At 40.3% G+C, this 19204-nt stretch overlaps 1 protein-coding gene across 1 annotated transcript in view; it reads right to left on the minus strand.

The window, feature by feature from the left end:
• Positions 1-7018: 7018 nt before the first annotated feature.
• Positions 7019-19204, minus strand: part of LOC124711811 (queuosine salvage protein) — a 48727-nt gene continuing 36541 nt past the window's right edge. The window contains exons 6-7 of the mRNA XM_047242034.1: positions 9633-9703; positions 7019-8561 (exon numbers count right to left, since the gene is read on the minus strand). Coding sequence (XP_047097990.1) covers positions 8332-8561; positions 9633-9703 — 301 coding nt within the window. The 3' untranslated portion in view covers positions 7019-8331. The remainder of the gene's footprint in view (positions 8562-9632; positions 9704-19204) is intronic.

A 19204-nucleotide genomic window follows, 5' to 3' on the forward strand; every position in this document is an offset into this window, starting at 1 on the left:
AAAAACCAACTGCATGAAAGAAATTAGTGACAACAGGTCTGTCTCATCCACCATGGAGTCGGATGTGTCCAAAGTAGTGTGGTCCACGGCCATTAATCGATGATTACCAACAGACCTCAGCTTTGTGACCCTGCTTGCCACAGGCCAAACAGGTCACCCTCTGGAAGCAGCAATCTTGCCTCTGATGTGTTGCAAAGCATTGACTAAAGGAGGGCAACCGTTGTCACTGCTGCTGACACTGCGGCCACCATCGGCGCAGGTAGGGCCTGGCACCTGGTCTGGGAGGGTGGGTGCACCCTTAGGAGAGGTCCCCTGGTGCTGCTGTGGTGACGTGAACCAGAATTACAGGGGGAGGGCGGCGAAGACCTGCACCAGAGACTGCAGCATGGAAGCAGAGCAAAAGGAATGCTCATGAAGGCGAATAATGGATAAACAGTTGTCTAAAGCTTCAGCTTCAGAAGATCAGTCCATAAGGTATCATCTGGGACATGGACAAGAATCATATCACGAATGAGTGCCAAACCATAAGACTGCTTGCAATGGAGGTTGCCACAGAAAAAATGACAGTCACAGGAGAGACCTTGCAGCGTAGCAATCCATTCCCTGTATGACTGTGCGGGAAGCTTCTGACAACAGAAGAACTTGTGACATGCCACCGCCACGTGGACCTGAGAGTCAATATAATCCAATAGGCTAGAAGTCAATGCCTCGTAGGAGGGAGCATGAGGTTTTGCATCGGGATGCAACTGTTGCAGAAGGTGTTAAACTTCCAGGCCTATATAGGTGAGGAAAAATGCACAACACTGAACGTCACCAGTGACACCATGAGAAATAAAGTGTTGCTCCAGACGAGCCATGTAGTTGCCCAAAGGCTGAACGGATTTGTCGAATGGGGGAAACGCAGGGGGCACTGCACAGAGCCCCCAAAGTGGGTAGGCTGGGTGGGACCCCTGCATATGCATCCCAAAAGGGAGGGGGGGGGGGGGGGGGACATCGCCTGTAAATGCTGAATAATGAGCTCATTCATTTGTTGGGTACTTTCCAACAGCGCCATGATTCGTGCTGAGAGTTCATCAACACCTGGAATACTGTCTGCCATAATGGACAACAACTGAACAAACGCACGATACTCTTAAACCAACTCATTACCACTAAAGTATCTCCACTAGCTGAATAGAAATGTGGAAAACACAAGTTGAAAAACAATTTTTTGGACTCACCAAACTGAAACAATACTACAATCTCCATAAAAATAACTAGATCCCAACTGCAGATCGTCACAAATTTAAAATAACAAGTAACAATAGAAAAGACCCATCTCTTCATGGGAAGAGATCACAATAAAACAATTCTACAATGTCAAGATGTTTGTCGACTACAACAAGTCCAGCTTCAAGAGATCGGCCAGCTAGATGAAGCATCTGGCCATAGCTGACGGGGTGGCAGCTCTGTATACTTCCAAGTGGTGCATCAAACTGCCCTTTGCCAGCAGTGCGCTGCCCTATAGTGCTTGTTTGGTGGATGTATCTGCCAGAACTATTTGCGATCACATGCCTGGCATACCAAAGTAGTTCCTGGCCTAGCTGCGACCTCTGGTGAAGATCTCTACAGGCTCCACGAACGGTTAGCGGTCCCTAGCAGCCATTGGTGGAGACCTGGTGTTGTGTTGTGTTGTGGCCCCTGGTAAATATTTATGTTGACAGATGGTATAGGTACTCCTGGTGGCCGCCCACTTCATACATCGTAGCGCCTACTGCATCAGCATCCCACTTCATGCACAACCAACATGGGATGCCTGCATCAAAGGGCTAATACAAAGGTTCCTGCACAGAGACAATCAACAGCAGAAATTCCATCTTTCTTTTCTTGATAAATGAGAGACTAAATTCTTCTGTGTGTTTTGTGTGCCTATAAATGGATGGAGTGACACCTTAATAGGTAGACTAAATTTACATCTATATCTATATATACAGCACTGACAGCTCTTCACAAACACCTCTGCTCTCAGTTGTTAAGTGAAAGCTATCAGCCACTGTGTTGTCCATGGTGAGAGGTAATGCCTGAAATCTGGTATTCTCAGCATGTTCTTCATACTGTGGACCTCAGAATATTGAATTCTCTAACGATTTCTGATATAGAATGTCCCACACATCTCACTCCAACTATCATTCTGCATTCGAAGCCTGTTAATCCCAAGGTATGGCCTTAATCAAGTTGGAACCAGTTCCGCATGAATCACCTAAGTGCAAATGACAGCTCTGCCAATGCACTGTATGTGTGCATATCCTAAGACCCCCAGGAGGAAACCATCTCAGGTTGAAGGGAACACACAGACCCCCACAACATCAAAGACAGGAAGTAAGCGAATAAGGGAGGAATCAAAGACTCCCTCCTCGCTGGATAAGCAAGCCCAGAAAAAACTTAGGCAAGAAATAGGGAAACAGACCTATAGTACTGCAGTCTCGATTTTTAGGATGGCAGTTATCCAGGAAGGTTATCCACTGGAGGCCATCTCCTCGCAGCAGGCGTTACTGGTACAGATGGCCCGCTTTGAAAAGATTGGGAGGGGGGACTCTGGTCCAGGACTCAACTTCAGGAGGGTCTATCTAGATTGTGGTGCACTCATTTTTGTCTGTGAGGGGTTGCACACAGTGGAATGGCTCAAGGACAAGGTGCTCATGATATCCCCATGGAAAGATGCGAAGCTCTGGTTAAGATGGCAGCAGAGCTTGTTAAGACCACAAAGATATCGTTATGGGTACATAAGATCCTTAAGTAAGTCTCTCCCAAGACTCTGTTTGAGAAAATAGGGGCCCAGAACCCAAAAGTCTTGACAGAAGACTGGAGAGTGATTAACCAGAAGGTTGCTCCGGAAGGATGAACCATGGTGGTGGAGGTCGGTGAGAAGTCCCTGAAGGCAATGCGGGAGCAGGACCTGAAACTGTTTTTAGGTTCTTGCAGGTCACCGTCAGGGTTCTCAAAGACCTCAAAGATGGCAGCAAGACGGAGCCTGGAGGTGCTGCAGATTAATCTGCAGCACAGTAAAGGGGCCTCTGCTGCCCTGAGTCGCTGCCTGGGGAGACAGGAAGTGGACGTGGCCCTGATACAAGAACCCTATTTATACAGAGGGGGTGTATCGGGCCTCGGTGGCACTGGAGGTAAGCTGATCTATGCTAGGAATCTAAGAAACTCAAGAACATGCATCTATGTGAGAAATGTCATTTCTTTCGTGCCAATGATGAATTTCTGCTCTAGGGACTTAGTGAACATTAAAATGCATCAATGTGAGGAAGGTATCACGAGGGAAATTATTTTGGCCTCAGTGTACCTTCTTTACGAAAACAGCTCTCCTCCTCCTTTGGAGGTGAGGAGACTGGTAGAGACTTGCCATCGGCAAAGTGATCAACTGCTGGTGGGATGTGACGCCATTGCCCACAACCTAGTGTGGGGCAGCAAGGACCCCAACAGTAGAGGTGAGTACCTTCTTGAATTTCTTTTAGCTAACAACTTAGAGGTCCTGAACAGGGGCAATGAACCTACATTCAGGAATAGCAGAAGGAAAGAAGTAATTGACATAACCTTTGGTTCCATTATGATGGGTAGCTATGTCAAACAATGGCATGTGGTGTTGGAGCCATCCTCATTGGACCACATGTACAGCAAATTCAAGGTTGAAATGGGATTCAGACAGACCATGACCTATAGGAATCCCAGGAAAACAGACTGGGAGACATATTGGAGGGACCTTGACTTAGGCTTATCGGAAATTAAAAGCTCGATAGGGAATCCAGTAGAATTCAAGGAAGTAGCAAAGGCTGTTACTTCTGCCACAGTGACCTCATATCAGGACAGTTGCACAATCACCAAGAAGTGCACAAATAGGAGTGTGCCTAGGTGGAATAATAACTTGGAAATGCAAAGAAAACAGGTACGGAGACAGTTTAACATTTCGAGACATAAAGGACAATGGGCTAAATATCATGAGGCCCTTGTCAATTACAATCTTGCAATCAGACAAGCAAAGGAGGCATCCTGGAAGGCATTCTGTGAGGAAGTGGAGGGCACAGCTGCACAAGCCAGATTCACACGATTCTCACTAGAGTACCAACCAATCCAGGAGGTACGTTGAGGAAGGAGGATGGGGAATATACAAATACAGCACATGAGACACTGGAATTGCTCCTCAAAGTTCACTTTCCTCAATATGCTCTGCCGGACAACACAGACCAGTATGTGACCAGAGAGACAACGGTTCTCAGGTACTCGAAGAGACGACTGAGAATCAGCCGAGGAGTGTGTGAACTTCAACAAAATCCAGTGGGCGGTGGGAACATTCCAACCATTCAAGTCACCTGGCCCAGATGGAGTTTTTCCAGCTCTCCTGCAACAGGCAGGAGGAAAGCTCATAAGAGTCCTATGCAGGCTATACAGGGTTAGCCTAGCAGTAGGAATCATTCCCAATGCTTGGAGGGCAGTGAAGGTTGTCTTCATTCCAAAGCCAGGGAGAACTGATCATGCCAAGGCCAAGGATATGAGACCAATCAGTCTGTCCTCCTTCATTCTCACAACATTGGAAAAACTGGTTAATGTATATGTTGGTGAGAGGAGCCTAAGTAGGGTCCCTCTACACTTGAACCAACATGCATACCAACCAGGTAAATCATGTGAGACAACTCCCCACCAACTCGTTGGGGAGGTGGAAAAAGCACTTCACTTGGAAGAAATAGCCCTCTGCATCTTCCTGGATATTGAGGGGGCCTTTAGTAACACGACCTTCGATTCCATGGTAAGGGCAGCAGAGGTGCATGACCAGGGGACCACTATATGTAGGTGGACCAGGGCCAGGCTTAGTGGAAGGAAGGTAGAGGCTACCATGATGAACAAAAAGATGGTAATTAAGACCACTAGAGGCTGCTCACAAAGGCAAGTTTAGTCTCCTCTATTGTAGAATCTAGTGGTGAACAAACTCATTGAGGAACTAAGTTTTAGACAATGTTTCTGCAAAGGATACACAGATGACCTTGTCATAGTAATACTTGGCAAATTCACTGACACAGTTAGGAACATGGCACAAGGAGGATTGGACATGGTGCAAAAATGGTGCAGTAAACATGATCTGAGAGTTAATTCTAGGAAGACTGTTGTGGTGTCATTTACAAAGAGACATATTCAACACTCAAGCTGGAATCTAAAGCTCTTCAATGAAACTCTACATGTGAAGGGGATAGTGAAATATCTAGGGGTAACCTTGGATGAGAAGCTAACTTGGACCCCTCACATTAAGAGCATCTGCTCCAAGGTAAAAAGTACTCTAGAGAGTACTAGGAGGGCTTGTGGCAAAAACTGGGGCCTAAGCCCCAGGGGTATGCACTGCATATACACCACAGTGGTTAGACCTAGGATTTCCTACAGGGCCGTAGTGTGGTGGAAGAGGGTAGAACAGCGGATTGCTGCTAAGGAGCTTGCTAAGGTGCAGAGACTGGCCTGCTTAGCCATAATGGGTGGAATTGGCAGCATACCAACCGCTGGAATGGAAGCCATGCTCAGTATGCCTCCACTTCACCTTTGAGTCAAGAAGAGACAGCAGCTGGGGCACACAGACTTAAAATTGGCAAAAACTGGGTCTCATTCGGATATCCAGAATCACACACTAACATGGTGAGTTAGGTAAATATTGGAATGGCTGAGGAAATGCCTGCCAGCTATATAATAGCTCCCAACTGCTTCGACAAGCCTTACAACATAATAATTGGAAGTAGGGAGCAGTGCGAAAAACAGTTCGACACCATATGGGGGACATCGTTTGGTTCACCAATGGGTCGAAAACAGACGAAGGCATTGGGGCAGGGGTGTATGGGGTTCAGCCACGTCTGGAGAGCATCATCTCGCTAGGAAAACTGGCCTCTCTATTCCAAGCTGAAATTGTTGCAATCAGGGCATGTGTGGAGGAGAATATGCATAGGTGCTACAATGACCGTAGCATCTACATCTATTCAGACAGCCAGGCAGCCCTGAAATCATTGGCAGCTCCTGCAACAAGATCTAAGATTGTTGCAGATTGCCACAGGGCTCTGGTGGAGCTAGGGGGAAGCAATAGTGTGGGTCCCTGGCCACTCAGTGATCTGTGGCAATGAACATGCCGATAGATTGGGTATGATGGGGGCAACAACTCCGTTTATTGGACCGGAACCTATCCTGACAATCACCAAGGCTATGATCAAATTAGAACTACAGAACTGGCTTAGGAAACAGCAAGTAGGGTATTGGACCAAGGTCCATAAACAAAAACATGGTAAGGTAATGATGCCCAAGCCATGTTTTAAAAGAATCTCAGTAATCCTGGGATTGAACAGGAAAGAGATCAAACTCATGACTGGACTGAGGACCGGCCATGGGAATTTCTAAAAACATCTACACGCTATGGATATAATGGAAGAGGATCCTAAATGTAGAATCTAGAATGAGGGTGAAGAAACCGCATCACAACTAATCTTAGAAAGCATGGCATTGGAGAGTAAAAGATACAGAATCTTTGGGACAACTAGACCTGAAGAAATTGTGTCTAACAAAAAACTGGTAGAGGGACTCCTTACACTATTTAAGTGCACTGGTTTGCTTTACTAGATATACAGGGAGCGATACGGCACAATAAACCTAGTTTCGGTGCGGGCAATGGTGGGTCAGACCTAAGCTGTTTTATCTTCCCTGTTAAAATCAATCAATCAATCAATGTGTGCATATCGCTATCCCATAATGTTTGTCACCTCTGTGTACTATTATCATCCTACCAGTTATTTTCTATAACCCGTGTCTGACAACTATGCATTCTTTGATCCTTACACAGTGGCGGGTACCAACATACTGCCTGCTGGAGAGTGCAGTCTTTCCAGTGTTGGTGAAATGTGTCATTGGCAACGGATGGGTGTGGGATGACCCACAAGGTATTGAAATCATTTAACAAGGAATACTGTTACTGCAAATTTTGAGTTCATCCAGTGCTGTTTCAAAATCGGTCATGAATTTTATTTTCCCAGATGAAATTGGTAGTCCAATTTTCCTTTCTTATTCTCATAAAAATTAAGTTGTTGTGGAACAGTGATGTCTTTGGTAGTTAGTGCCATATCACCTGCAAAGGCTACACAATCTAGTTCTACATCTTTTAGTTTAAATCGTACATGGTGTGTTGACACAGTTGCACTTGCATTTATTCATTCTCTTAACAGTTTTGTCAAGGGAACTTCTGAATTAATAATGATGACAGCCCATCCAATAATCTGTGCATAAAGGGTACATGCACCGTGCATGTAAAATTGCATTCCAGTTATATTGCTTTGTAAACTATGTATAGGATTAGTAAGCATAAGGTGAGTTACAAAAAGGCTTGTTCAGATTTATTCAGCGTGTTTTTGTATTAATAGTAGGAGTTTTCATTTGACTGAGTATTATCTCTGCACAACTGGACATCTCTGTTGGTAGTGATGACACACTCATCCACCAGTTGGGATACTTGAAGGTGTGCGCCTGCTCTATTCCACATACTGGAAGACAACTTCTGCCAGACTACGGATGTAAAGATGTTGGGTTCAATCCCTGGTCAGACCTAAGACTTTTATTTGTCACTGGTCATTTCTTTTATCTCTTGCAATGTTTATTAACATAAGAAATGCCAAGCCATACTGTTGTTCAAATTTCAAATTAAACTGTAGTCCCCTCTATAACTGGCTGGGTAAGTTAATGCAAATGGTCAGAGGAAGGTAAGGGCACAGCACCTCAAATAGGACAGTGTCTAATAAAGCTCTGATGTGCTCAAGTAAGCCTTAAAAACAGCTTAACTTTTACTATATTTTCAGAACCCTGAAGAAAGAAGAGCCCAGAACTGAAAGAAAATTAAGTGATACTGTTTGAATTTTATAAAAAGAAAAATGGAATTAGTGTTGTTCTGTATCGGTGCAATTATAAAGGCTGCTCAATTTGGTTGTGTTATACTGTCAATTAATATGGATGCAGCTATACATATGCATGAGGTAAAAATTTTTGTTAACTTGTAGCAAATGTTGTTATCTGTCCATTGCTGGTCTTGTTGTGCAATACATAGTTTACTCCAACTGATCTTTCTCATTTTGGAAGCTTTCTTTTCTTAACAATTCAAAATATAACTTTTTTAAATTGCTCCAGAATACTATAATGCGAAGTATTTGTCAGGAGGATAAACAGGACACTTTTTTATATCTATAGAAACAATTGTTTATGAACTTCACAGTCTTCATTCAAGCTATTTTCAGATTATCTGCTGACATGCAATAAAAATTAATTTTACTCCACGCTTGATGTTCAGTAATAAATACAGCGCACTTTGTGAAAGGGAATATATTCGAGAGAATCTGCATGTTCTCGCCGGTAGTCCCATAGGTAATGGTCAATAAGAACTGAGTTAACTGTAACATTGTTGATATTGTACTCTTGCAGAAGTTGCCTCACTTGTTTGCAAACACGCTCAACCACTTCAATCGAAACTCCTCGAATTTCAACTTCTTCTCGGCTACCGTTTGCTAGTATGTGACCTGTAACAAATGTAATTTGTTTATAATCATAAAACAACTTTTGCTGTGACTATGATATTTAAAACTAACTCACATGTAAAGATCACCCACATTACATCTACAACACTATTGTGACAGGTAGTGAAGGACTTTTTTTTTTTTTTTAAAATGCAACATGGATTCAGCACAAATAACAAACATCCAGAAAATAGAAAAATATTATGGGGTGGAAGTACATCTTTATTGTCTTCCACCGAAGCAAACATACAGATATCATGTTACTCCATGTTTTGCACCACTGTTAGATTTGTTATACATTTTGTTAAGCCTGAAACATTTCTCAAATACAGGGTAGCGGGCTATGTTCTCTGGTTTTGAACTAATATCTTAAATGTGACTCAGATATGCTCAGTAGAATTCATATCAATTCATTGGTATCATTTATTTCAGCTCATTCCAGGCTCATGGAGTTGAAGGCATAATATGTCCATGAATGGTCTCCTGAAACTTGAATCTGTAAGCAGTCTATTGGCATAAAGAGTAAACCACAACTCTGAGGATGTACATTAGTGTGGGCAAACTTCTAGTTAATTACACTCTACACATTTTCTCTAACAATGTACTTCAGCATTTAGCATATGTTTTCAGAGCGCCAAATAGAAAAGCAGTCACAGTAGCTATACCACTGTTGTTACAACAAAACATACTTCTGCTACAACATGTATATCTGAAATTTCAGGTACACTTCTTATGGATAATGATAAAACAATGTTATGGCTGCTGGCAATGGGTGAAACATTGCAATATGATGTGAACTCCATCTCAATTTTTTGTGGTATTTTTAAGGAACTGCCTTGATTGTGTTATACTTCTTAATAATTTAATGTTTACGCTTATAAATGATGGCTTATCTGTTATATAATTCCCTAAAGCCTGCTAAAAGTTCTGTGTGCTGTCCATATTTAGAGTGTATCATTAACTAGGAAGGTATGTACAACTACAGGAACCCCTCATCCAGTTTTAACATGCAACTGAACTGCTAGCCAAACAAAAAGGACTCTTTGAACATTTAGTAATAACAAAGAGACTTACCAGATTTTAACAGCTCCATGAGTTCATCAGTATATTTCATTGCTCCAAAATGGACCAAAACCTGTGGGACCCTATGAAAGTCACAGAAAAAGACTCCATGTATATTTCATTTTCATTAGATTGTTGTAAAAAATTAAATGAAGCCAACTACATTTATTACTTTAAATCACTTTGGGTGCCTTTTTTAATACACACACAGGCTACCTTGAAAAGTAACTTCCCTTCACATGAGGCATAAGAAGTACTGGGGGAACAGCTACTTAACTGACTTGTGCAGTAGGGGTCAATGTACATAGAGCTGCAATAGTGAGAAAGCTCCACTGATTTGTATTTGCTTATAGCAGCCATTCATATGCGAGTGTCAACTGAACATACCTCCAACTGTTAACTCCATTTTGTAATATAGTTTGTAGCAGCAAAAATATCTCAAAGATGTTCACATTAATGGTGACTTTTGTGCTGCATGCAGGCCACATGTGATGAATGAAGGTGTCGAGCTTCAATGGTTTCATTTTGTTTAAGGGTAGAAAGACGAAAATTCGTGATGATGACAGATGTAACCATTATTGATCTGTAGTCAGCAATGAACTGGTATAGAAAATTGATGAAACAATTTGTGAAAACAAACTTGTTACAACTAAATGGTTACACAAGTTTGTGCAGATTTACAAGCATGTTCTGCATGAGACTTTGACTAAACCATTAGATTACCAAAAGTACTGCATTTTTTGTATCCAAAACTCCTGTCTGAAAACCACAAAACTCAATGGATAAGTGCTTCACTTACCTTCCTTTCTTGTTATGATACAGAAGGAGAATAGAATCATGATCAGTGATAATACATAGGTATCCTACACTAATAAGGAATCAAAACAGCAGTGGTGTCCCCTCCAAACCAAAAAATGGATGTCAAACTCTGCCTGGCACATAGGTTATGGTCATGAATTCTTGGGATGCTATAGGAATCCCGTTTGTGGATTTTATGAAATGTGGAAAGGCAATCAATTTTCCTCATGTAGGACATTGAGTAAACTGTGAAGATCCACTAAAAACAAGTGATCACCAGTGTTGTATTTTTGCACGATAATACTCAACCACACTTTGCCCAGCATACACATGAATTGTTGTATCATTTCAAATGGGATGCTTTTGAACACCTATCGAACAGTCTAGACTTTACTCCAAGTAATTTATCTCATAACACTTTGACTCCAATGAAGAGCTGTAACATGTTGTCATATGCTAGCTGCAATTTCTGCCACCAGAATTTAATGCGGAGGGAATCTGTCAACTTGTTAAAGAGATACGATAAATGGTTAGATGTGAATGGTGATTATGCAGAGAAGTAATATAAAAGTGATATCTTAGAGCATTACTAAGAAATTTTCTTAACTTTCATATTTTATTCATAGCCTAATGGAGGTTATTTTCTTGATATTCCTTGTAACAGGCCATTAAATTAAAAGATATCTGGATTTAATCTTGACTTCAGTGAGTATAGAAAACACACTCAGAATGTGAGATCTGTATATGAGATCATCTGTACTCCTGCCTCCACTTCAGTTTGGTTGTCTAGGTCTGAATGAGACGTGGATTCCAAACTAAAATATTATGGCGTGTTTTAGTAAACTATTTTCCAGTTAAATAGCAATTTACTTGTGTTCAATAGTCCTCTTGTATCTTTACAGCTTTCTTGTAGCATTTAAATGTGGGATCATTATTCTTGTCAGATCTTTATAAACACTAATATTTTGTTATCTTTCATATTGTACCACAGTATCCAGATTTCATGCGGCAAGACCAGAAAATAAATCAAGTAACTCTTGACAACCTCTTTCCCTGATATCTTTAATTGCTGAGCAAGTCTTTGTCAATTTTCCCTGAGGCTATGCACTGCATTTGAAACTTGGCAGCATCACCTGCTTTTATTTTGCTGCTGGTTAACATCCATGCACACAACTCCTTAACTGAAAATACTAATTGGGTGTAATTGCCCCAGCAACATGGAAGGTAATGACTCCCATATTCTCACTGCTCAACTGACATTTAAATATGATCAATTAGCTACAAGTTTTCTGTAGCCTCTACTGAGGAAATGTCTAGGAAACATGTTTACGCACAGTTCTTTATGGTGAATGGATACGAATGTGATATTAGTTACTGGAATGTATGTCTCTCATTGGATGGAAAACAAGCCAGTGCCTGTACTGACATACTATTTGTCCCCAAATTAAGGACTGATATTCTAAGATGCAGTGAAGATCTCAACTACTTCAGAACACATGTCAGTATAACTCAACAAATTAGTTAGTGGGATCATGCAGTCATTAAGACACTGCATCCACATTCAGGAGTAAGGACCAAATCTCCACTGACAATTATGACAAAATTATCTGGGTGCACAGCATCGAGGTTTTTTAAAATTCATACCAAATACAGAAATCAAAGATGACGACATTTGGATATTACAGCAGGGCCACATGGCTAGCTAATTACTGAAATAAACATGAATGAGCCATCCACTTTGAAACAGACTAAATAGAAGGAAAATGTGGCCTTAATGACACAACAATGGAGATAAGTCTTCAGACATAAAAGTGACTTCAGTTGTACCCCAAGGGAGTTTCATAGGTCCATTACTAATCACAACATATATTAATGACATAGTAGACAACATCAGAAGTTCCATGAGGTTTTTTGCACATGATGCTAACACAGTTGCTCAAATCCGATCTCGTGCAGAGATCTACTGTGATGCCAACATCTGCTTGGTTTTCCGTAGAAAGTGATCAACCCGCATTTTATCACCTGTGATGATTCAAAAAGATCAGTGTTATTCCTAGAGCTTCATTTCCTGTTTAGTGTGGCCATTGGTTTCACCAGTACTACAAACACCTTACCCATTCTCCTGAGCATCAGCTGACGTGCATTTGCAGAACTTAGTTGGTACAGTCTGATGCCACTTGAACTGCTTGGTAAGAATGTGAGGACTGCAGCATTTAAGCAGCTCCACTGCCAGCTTCTCCTCTTACAAAGTTTCTTGTACATAGTTTTCTGTGAAATGTAAAATCAAATGGCTGGATGGTGATTTTTGATCTTCGAACACATGAAGTGACTGACTGCAAATACACTGAGATGACAAAAGTCATGGGATAGCGATATGCACATATGCAGGTGATAGTAGTACCTGCACATATACAGGTGATAGTAGTACCTCATACACAAGGTATAAAATGGCAGTTCACTGGCAGAGATGTTATTTGTTCTCAGATGAAAAGGTTTCTTAACTGATTATTGGCACATGACAGGAATTACTAGACTTTGAATGTGTAATGGTAGTTGGAGCTAGAGGCAACGGACATTTCATTCGGAAATCATCAGGGAATCCAATATACCAAGATTCACAATGACAAGAGTGTGCCAAGATTACCAAACTACAGGTATTACCTTTCACAATGAACAACACAGTGGCTGACATCCTTCATTTAATGTCAATGGGCAGTGGTGTTTGCATAGATGGCCGCCGAGTAAGTGACGCCAGAAACCATTTCCAGAAAGTTAAGTGATTTAGACAGGAATATAATTTAGTTTAACGCTGACAACAAATTAAATAAGTGCATTAGTGTATCGTTTAGTCTTGCTGTTAAAGGTTTGACTTTTCTTTGCGTATTTTTTCAGAAAACACGAAAAGATCGTAACTTCGCGAAGTCGCGCTTAGGCTTAAATTTTGTAAACGCGTTTGTTTCTTGTTTCAAGGTAATTTAACTAGTTTCTCGGTAACAAATAAGTAAACTACCGTAAATAGCGTATAACTTCATTGTTTTAATACAGATTTCAGAAAAACAGTGTAACTTTATATCAGAAACTTGCCTATATACATTTGTTTATAGGCCTAATTCTCGTAACGTTTTTGGAGAATCAAAGTTAAAGTATCTCGTTTAATTGTCCTTTTTTCATTCCATCGAGTGAAATATATAATAAATAGCGTATACCTTCGTTGTTTTAATACAGATCTCAGAAAAACAGCGGAATTTTAATTCAGAAACTTGCTTATATACATTTGTGAATAGGCTTAATTCTTGTAACGTCTTTTTTGATTTTCGGTAATTTAATTGATTTATTCTAGCTAAAGTATTATTTTAGCCATGAGTGAGAAGTGCCTGACTTGCCGTAGAATTGTTAGTTCCGGGGTTTGGTGTGATGGATGCAGTAGGTTTTTTCACTGGGGGGGACTGCAGTGGCGTGGGTGTTGGGAAAGTGGATCAGGCTCATCAGTGGTTACGTAGGATTTGCAGCAGAGATAGGAAGATAGTGGAACAGGAGGGGAAAATTGCTGCCCTTCAGGCTGAGCTAGATCAGGCTAGGGAAGATCTGGACAGGTTAAAGAGGGAGAAGGGCAAAGAGAGGTGGGAAGTGGCAACAGGTAGCAGAAGGAACAGGCCTAGAACTAAGTCTGACAGTTTTGTGGTGAATGTCAAAAATAAGTTTGACCTGTTGCTTCAGTTAGAAACTGATGAGCCTCAAGCAGAGGTAGGTGTAGACAGGACACAACAAACTTTCAATAGGAAATTGAAAAAGAATGTAGGAAAGTCATCGAAAAGGAAGAAAGTTTTGTTGGTAGGCAGTTCTCATGCCAGAGGTGTAGGCCAACTTCTGCAGGAGGAATTAGGACCAGAATACCAGGTCACAAATTTTTTCAAACCAAGTGCTAGTCTGGATCAGATGACAGAGGATTTAGGTTCACTCTGTAAAGGATTTACCAGGGAAGACACCGTGGTTATTGTGGGAGGGCCAGGGAACAGCATCGACAGAGATCCTGGGTATAGTATAGAGTGTGACCTGGTAAAGATTGCGTCGGCATCGAGACATACCAATGTTGAGTTTGTATCTGTCCTGAGACGCCATGACCGGCCTCATTTGAACTCTTCTGTTGGGAGAGTTAATTTGGAGTTGGAATGGCTGCTTGGGTCGGGTGCAGGGGCTCATATTGGTGTGGTTCCTGTTGATTATCTCAGTAAGTGGGACTATACCAGGCACGGCCTACATCTCAACAGGAAAGGGAAGGGGAAACTGGCTGGGGTAATAGCAGGAAATTTAAGGGGGGGGAGGCACTGCCATGAATGGTAAAATACCAGTGGTTACAGGTGTTGGAGCAGCACCTTTTTTAGGATAGGTAAGACAGAAAGATGTCAAGTTCTACGAGAGGTCAGGATTGAAACAAATCTTCAGTTTAGGAAAGAAATTAAACAGCACAATTCTAGCACATTGGATCACCAATCCCAGCTATCAATTATAAATTTTCACCAATCACCAGAAATTTTATCTCCACCAGGTTGTATCTCAGTCCTAGGTAATTGCATTGATGAATTAAAGTCACCCAACCCAATTGACATAATCTGCCTCTCTGAACACCATGTGACCACTGGTATAGGAACTAGGCCTAAGCACAATGAGAAACTCAGACAGGAGAGTACTGCAAATGTTAGAATAAGGAAAGGTTCTCATAAAAGTATAATTAAAAATAATGTAAGTATATTTCATCAAAATATTGGGAGTTTAAAGAATAAAGTAGATGAGCTTCTGGTTTGTTTAGAAGATTTAGAAGCTGAGAATGAAATAGATATACTATGCCTGTCTGAGCATCACATTGTTACTGATATGGATAAGGTAAATGTAAGTCGTTATAAGCTCTCTGCACATGTAATGAGAGAAAATATGGAGAAAGGAGGAGTTGCCATATATGTCAAAAGTTATCATTGTGCAAAAAGTATAGAAACAAAAAAGTTTTGTGTAGAGAAACATATAGAAGCATGTGCCTGTGAGCTTAAATTAAATAAAGGCACATTTATAATTGTAACTGTATATAGGTCCCCATCAGGAAATTTTCATCTATTTCTGAAAAATTTGGACTCCTTGTTGTGCTATCTGTCAGACAGGGGGAAGCAAATTATTATTTGTGGGGACTTCAATGTAGATTCTCTGAAAGAGGGTAATAGGAAAAATGACCTTGAAATATTACTCGGTTCTTTCAATTTGACACCCGTTATTGATTTTCCTACTCGGGTGGTAAAGGATAGCAGCTCACTGATAGATAACTTCTTTATAGACCAAGATAAGTTTAACCAGATAAATGCTCAGCCTGTTGAGAATGGTCTTTCTGATCATGGTGCACAGCTAGTTACAATATATGACATAGCTCCATTCAGCAATACTAAACAGTCCTCCAAAGTAGTACGTTCAGCCAACGATTTAACAATTGCAAATTTCAGGGAAAGCCTACAGCAGTTAGACTGGGATGAGGTGTACCGTGAACCTGATGCCAATTTAAAATATAATTTATTTCATGACATTTTTGTAAATGCATTTGAAAACTGCTTCCCCAAGAAAATAGTTAAATATACTCGCAAGAAACCTTGTAACAAACCATGGCTTACTAAGGGTATAAAAATATCTTGTAACCGGAAAAGGGAAATGTATCTGACAGCAAGAAAGAGTAGTGACCCAGAAACTATCAAAAATTATAAAAACTACTGTGTTATATTAAGAAAAGTTATTAAAAAATCCAGGAGTATGTGTATCATGTCTGAAATCAGCAATTCTGATAATAAAATTAAAACAATTTGGAATATTATTAAAAGAGAAACAGGTCAACCAAGAGCAGAGGAAGACAGTATTACCATCAAATTGAATGAAAACTTTACGAACAAAAAGTCAGAAGTTGAAAATATTTTTAATAATCATTTTCTAAATGTTGTGGATATAGTAGGATCCAGGTGTTCATTAGAAGATGCTACGCTGTTAATGGAAGAGGCCATACCTATGCAATTTGATACAATTGAAATCTCACCCACTTCTCCCTCTGAAATTAGGAAAATAATAAACTTGCTTAAAAGCAAAAACTCACATGGAATTGATGGCATTTCCAGCAAAATACTAAAAGCTTGTTCTCAACAGATAACTAAGATTCTCAGCCACCTGTGTAATAGCTCTCTGGAACAGGGCATTTTCCCTGATAGACTGAAATATGCTATTGTTATACCTTTGCATAAAAAGGGGGATAGATCTGATGTCAACAATTACCGTCCAATCTCCCTTCTAACAGCTTTATCCAAAATTTTTGAGAAAGTAATGTATTCAAGAGTAGCTTCACATATCTGTAAAAATGAAGTACTAACAAAATGTCAGTTTGGTTTCCAGAAAGGTTTTTCAACAGAAAATGCCATATATGCTTTCACCAGTCAAATTTTGAATGATCTGAATAACCGAACACCACCCATTGGGATTTTTTGTGATCTCTCAAAGGCTTTTGATTGTGTAAATCATGAAATTCTGCTAGACAAGCTCAAGTATTGTGGCATGAGTGGGACAGTGCACAAATGGTTTAATTCGTACCTAACTGGAAGAGCGCAGAAAGTTGAAATAAGTAGTTCTCGTAACATGCAAAGATCAGCACATTCCTCAAACTGGGGAACTATCAAGAATGGGGTTCCACAAGGGTCAGTCTTGGGTCCTTTGTTGTTCTTATTATATATTAATGACTTGCCATTCTATATTCATGAAGAGGCAAAGTTAGTTCTCTTCGCTGATGATACAAGTATAGTAATCACACCTGACAAACAAGAATTAACTGATGAAATTGTCAATACTGTCTTTCAGAAAATTACTAAGTGGTTCCTTGTAAACGGACTCTCACTGAATTTTGATAAGACACAGTACATACAGTTCCGTACAGTGAATGGTATGACGCCATTAATAAATATAGACCTTAATCAGAAGCATATAGCTAAGGTAGAATATTCCAAATTTTTAGGTATGTCCATTGATGAGAGATTAAATTGGAAGAAACACATTGATGATCTGCTGAAACGTTTGAGTTCAGCTACTTATGCAATAAGGGTCATTGCAAATTTTGGTGATAAACATCTTAGTAAATTAGCTTACTACGCCTATTTTCACTCATTGCTTTCATATGGCATCATATTTTGGGGTAATTCATCACTGAGGAATAAAGTATTTATTGCACAAAAGCGTGTAATCAGAATAATAGCTGGAGTCCACCCAAGATCATCCTGCAGACATTTATTTAAGGATCTAGGGATATTCACAGTAGCTTCTCAGTATATATACTCTCTTATGAAATTTGTTATTAACAACCAAACCCAATTCAAAAGTAATAGCAGTGTGAATAACTACAATACTAGGAGAAAGGACGATCTTCACTATTCAAGATTAAATCTAACTTTGGCACAGAAAGGGGTGAATTATACTGGCACTAAAGTCTTTGGTCACTTACCAAATAGTATCAAAAGTCTGACAAATAACCAACAAGTATTTAAGAAGAAATTAAAAGAATTTCTGAATGACAACTCCTTCTACTCCATAGAGGAATTTTTAGATATAAACTAAGAAAAAATAAAAAAAATAAAAATAAAAATAAAAAATAAAGAAAAACAAAAAAACACAAAAAATAAAGTTGTTATATTAACTTAAGTATGTTGTTAAATTAACCTAATTATGTCATGTATTGGAAAATTCGACTTGTTCCACATCATTACGAAATATCGTATTCATGATCCATGGAACTAGTATTAATCTAATCTAATCTAATCTAATAGAGTTGTCACTACTAACGGACAAACAACAAGAAGTAAAATAACCACAGAAATCAATGTGGGATGTATGACAAATGTATCCATTAGGACAGTGCGGCAAAATTTGGCGTTAATGGGCTGTGGCAGCACATGACCAACGTGAGTGCTTTTGTTAACAGCATGACATCACCTGTAGTACCTCTCCTGGACTTGTGACCACATTAAGTAGACCCTCGATGACTGGAAAATTGGGGCCTGGTTGGATGAGTCCCAATTTCAGTTGGTAAGAGCTGATGGTTGGGTTTATGTGTTGTGCATTCCCCCACAAAGCCATGGACACAAGTTGTCACCAAGGCACTCTGCAAGCCAGTGTTAGCTCCATACTGGTGTGGGCTACGTTCACATGGAACAGATTGGATCCCCTGGTCCAACTGAACTGATCATTGACTGGAAATTGTTATGTTTGGCTAATTGGAGGCAATTTTCAGCCATTCATGGACTTCATGTTCCCAAACAACAGTGGAATTTTTATGGATGACAATGTGCCACGTCACCGTGCCACAGTTGTTCACGATTAGTTTGAAGAACATTTTGGACAATTTGAGCAAATTATTTGGCCACCAGATTGGCTGACACAAATCCCATCAAAATTTATGGGACATAGTCAAGAGGTCAGTTCATGAACAACACTGCACTGGCAACACTTTTGCAATTACAAACAGCTATATAAGCTACATAGTTGTTGTGATCTACGGGTACGTAGTGTCTTTGATTACTAATCAAAAAATGCTCAGTGCTGGGTTCAAGCCCTACCACCGGTTAAATTTTGAATAAAAATCAGCATTGATAGCCGATTAATTCCAGCATAAGAAGGTACCCTCATTCTGCCAATGACCTTGTCAAAGATGACATATGAGCAGATGGAGGTTCAGGGCACTCTCTTGCCCATGTGGTGAGAAACTGCCCCTACCGGCAGAAAAT

This window comes from Schistocerca piceifrons, chromosome 8 (genome assembly GCF_021461385.2).
Source record: "Schistocerca piceifrons isolate TAMUIC-IGC-003096 chromosome 8, iqSchPice1.1, whole genome shotgun sequence".
Taxonomy (NCBI): domain Eukaryota; kingdom Metazoa; phylum Arthropoda; class Insecta; order Orthoptera; family Acrididae; genus Schistocerca; species Schistocerca piceifrons.